The sequence below is a fragment of the Camellia sinensis genome, chromosome 1 (assembly GCF_055761805.1).
Source record: "Camellia sinensis isolate YWXY chromosome 1, ASM5576180v1, whole genome shotgun sequence".
Classification (NCBI taxonomy): Eukaryota; Viridiplantae; Streptophyta; class Magnoliopsida; order Ericales; family Theaceae; genus Camellia; species Camellia sinensis.
In genome coordinates, this window is record NC_138961.1 from 27095963 (window position 1) to 27100054 (window position 4092).

The window sequence follows — 4092 nt, forward strand, 5'->3', positions numbered from 1 at the left end:
AATTGAGTTTCCAATCTTCATATGGCTATGCCTATGGCTTTGCATCTCAGCAGTTATGTATCTCAATGATACATAATTGAGATTTAAAATTGAGCTACATAATTGTGATTTATCATGTATAGCCAAACTATTGAGAAATCAGATTTTATCATGGATATGCCTATCAGATTATACATGTAAAATTGCATCTCAGATTATGTAAAATTGAATTGCATCTCACATTATGTGAAATTGCATCTCGTGGCTATGCCTATCAGATTTTACATAATTGCCTATCAGATTTTATCCTGATTTATCTCAGATTTTACATAACTACTCCAAAAATTGCATCTCAGATTTTACATAATTGAATTTTGCCCTATGCCTATGATTTTTTCTCTTTCAGCAAAAATCTGAAATTGAAACAAATGTGAGAAATATTGTTCCAATTTCAATTTCAATTTCAGCAAAAATCTGAAATTTCAATTTCAATTTGAGAAAATTCAACAAATTTGTTTCAATTTCAGTAAAATCTGATTTCTTCTCTTTCAACAAGTTGCCTAACTTATATAGTCAATTTTGCCCTAAAATCTGTCTTTTAGGTTGAGGAATTTTGCCCTCATTTTGCCATAATTTCAGCAAAATACACCAAATTTGTAAAATTGGAAGAGAAGAAATCAGCATGTTGCCCTAATTTTAGATTTTACATAATTAGGGCAAAATTAGGGCAAAATCAACATATAGATATATATATATATACACCAGATTACCTCGTCGTCAATGGGATGGAAATAGAGGGAGTCGGGACTCGGGAGGACAGAGTAGGGCGTCAGAAGGACCTGTCGTCGGCGTGAAGAGGAGGAGTTCGTCCTTCGAATGAGATGGAAAGAGAGGGAGAGAGAGAGTCGAGAGCCAGGCGTCGAAGTCAAGGACGTCGGAGTGAAAGGGAGGAACTGAGGGAGTCGGCCGTCGAAGTTGGGAGTTGAGGAGCTGTCCGTCGAGTTCAGGAGTCGTCTGTCTCTCGTCTCTCATTGTCATAGAGCTATATTTTCCGTTTTTGAATTCTGAAAGAGGAGATGGTAGCCCCTATATGTCACGTGACCCATCACGTGCCTGTCCAGCTCAGAGGGGATCGAAAGGGTCTGTTTTTGAGGGGGCCGGAAACATTTTTGAAATTACAAATCAGAGATAATTTCACAAAACATATAAATTAATGAAAAAATTTATAGTTATTAAAGGTCTATTTTGAGAATTCGACTCATAAGTTAATTTTTAATTTTTTAATTATTTTTTAAGTCGCACCATTCTTCTAAATAAGTTAAAGTTTGGTAAAGTTCATCATTAATTTAAAATTTGAAAATCAAATCTTAAAAGAAAAATAATAATAAAATATTAAATAAAAAATTGCAAATTTCCCATGTATTTACCGCATAGTTGACGCGTCGCCGCGTCATTGGGCCGCCAAACTTTATCTTCATGCGTTCACCCTACTCCCGTCCATCAACGCGTGCGACTGTAAAAGACAGACGAGAGATAGGGCCACCACACCAAACCCTGAAACGACTCCAATTCAAACCCTCATTTGTTCTCTCTCTCTCTCTCAATTCGATTTTTTTTTTTTTTTCATAGACACAAAAACTTAATCGTCGTAGCGCTAGATTCTCTCGATCGCTCTCATCCTATCCCTCTCTTTCTCCAAAAATGGTGAGTACTCTCTCTCTATGGTTTTTTATATCTGTATGTCTATGTTTATTTTGTGTTGGATCTGCCATCGATGTGGTTATGGATTTTGATTTTTGTGAATTCGTGTGTGATTGGTTGATTCTGTTTGGAATTGCGGGATTCACTGATCTGATTCGACGTGGTCTGATCATAGGGTTCTTCTCAATGTTGATTTGACGTATGTGATTGTAATTTGTATTGATCCTTGATTGGTTGACGAGTGGATTTTTTTTAGAAATGTGTCTATTTTTGCATTACAATTTAATTTATATTATTATTTATTGGAGATTGTTTGACTTTGCTCCCTAAGATTAGGTTGTGCTTGGTTGAATACAAATTAGGGAGTCGGGAGAGACCACCATTTCATTTCCCTTGTTTGTTTGACAGACCTCAAACAAGAGAAGCTTAAATTTGTTCACTTTATTTGCACAAGAGAAATGTTCACCATTTTATTTCATCTCCCATGTGGATTTATGCAATATGTGTTGGACCTACCAAATTTCATAAATAGCGAGTAGTTGGTAAATTAAGGGTAAACAAATTAATTGATGTTGGTATGATACCGAAAAACACCAGGGGACTTGGGAGTGGCGATTGAACGCATGGTAGAAGAGTGTTAGAAAGGAAGGGGAAATAGAATTTATAAAAATTATCATGCAGAATATTTTGTTAAATTTTCATTCTCTGGAAAGTTGTACAATTGCCTTTTTAATCTGACCAAGTGTTGGAATGTTTGCTCCCGTAGTCAGGTTTGTGACTTTGTAGGTTTCAATAAAAGGTATACGTCAAATTCTGATTTGGTTTACCCGGACTGTATCCTAATGTCTTTTGTCGTATGAGAAGCCACAATCTAAGATGAATGCAAAGCCATACCTGTGCTAAATGTTGGGTTGTGAGTAATTGGTAAATTAGGGGTAAAAAAGTTAATCGATGTTAATATGAGAACCAAAAACACTTGAGAGTGGCAATTGAATGCATGGTAGACGAGTTAGAAAGGAAGGGGAAATAGAACTTATGTAGAACATTTTGTAAATTTTTCATTTCCTCTGGTAAGCGTTGTTATATTTATCAAGCACGTGTTGGTGTGTGCTCAGATTTGGTATTTCATCACAAGGTTTAGTTTGAATTGGTGTCTATATTTGTTTATACTTCATCAAATGTGTAGGCAAATGCAGCATCGGGGATGGCTGTGCATGATGACTGCAAGCTAAAGTTTCTAGAATTGAAGGCAAAAAGAACTTACCGCTTTATAGTTTTCAAGATCGAAGAAAAGCAAAAGCAGGTTATTGTGGAGAAGCTTGGTGAACCAGCTGAAAGTTATGAGGACTTCACTGCCAGCCTACCTGCTGATGAGTGCCGATATGCTGTCTACGATTTTGATTTCGTAACTGCAGAAAATTGCCAAAAAAGCAGGATTTTTTTCATTGCATGGTGATTGGTCTTTTTTTACATGCTTTCTACTATTCTGAATTTTGTGTTCCCAGTATTGTTTATGTTTTTTGTGATTTTTGCTCTGATTTTTTTGCCTTTTTATCCAACTGTTATGAAGGTGTCCTGATATATCAAGGGTAAGAAGCAAGATGATTTATGCAAGCTCCAAGGATCGGTTCAAGAGAGAGCTTGATGGTATTCAGGTAGAATTGCAAGCAACTGATCCTACTGAGATGGGCCTTGATGTTATTAGAAGCCGAGCAAGCTAAATTTTCATACTTTGGAGAGTTCTCCACCCATCTGCTTTACTATGTTAAATGTTTATAGTTTGTGGAACCTAGAACTTCCCCAGGTATAATATTGGCGTGTTGTCCGTCTTGTCTTCATCAAGAACATCGGTGGTGTCAATTATACATTGTGGTTGTTATTTGTGGAATTATGCTATATCTTCTTTTTGTGTGATTTTGATGAACTAATATGTGATGGTTGGCGGGGATAGATATTACTAATGTCAGTCTGTTTGCGTACATGAAATGGATATTTTCCTATCCTCTATAGATACTGCAACGTTAAATATTTTTCCTTTCCTATTTGCTAAGTTGTTTAAATTGTTCAAGAATTTGATGGATTTGTCATATTTTTTTTCATCACATTAGACTCTGTTATATATATTTATATATTGTTTGGTATTTCTGGGTTGACTTTCTTTTAATTGTACAAGAGCTTTTTTTTTTTTTTTTTTCTTCCCCTTCCAAGTTTATAGAAGGATTAATAACAAGGAAAAACCCATTAGTAATTTCATTCGGACAATTACACAACTACCTATCAACTTTTTTATTTTTTTATTTTTTTTTTCTAATCACTTCTAGTTTGCTTTGTGTATAACTCTGTCTATCTATTTTTCCCTCTCCATTTCCAGCATCACATGTTCTATAATTCTTTGTATCCATTTGTTCTTCT

General features: G+C 35.3%; 1 protein-coding gene across 1 annotated transcript; it reads left to right on the forward strand.

Moving 5' to 3' along the window:
• Positions 1–1418: 1418 nt before the first annotated feature.
• On the forward strand, positions 1419–3708 carry LOC114296872 (actin-depolymerizing factor 1). The gene is made up of 3 exons (XM_028241203.2): positions 1419–1683; positions 2867–3132; positions 3251–3708. Exons 1-3 carry the CDS (start codon positions 1681–1683, stop codon positions 3399–3401), a joined length of 420 nt encoding a protein of 139 aa, XP_028097004.2. The 5' UTR covers positions 1419–1680; the 3' UTR covers positions 3402–3708.
• The last annotated feature ends 384 nt before the right edge of the window (positions 3709–4092 follow it).

Bases quoted from the DNA above. Each gene is read 5' to 3' on its own strand.
- LOC114296872 (XM_028241203.2), top strand. The intron at 3,133-3,250 runs GTGATTGGTCTT...ACTGTTATGAAG, and splicing joins AGGATTTTTTTCATTGCATG to GTGTCCTGATATATCAAGGG.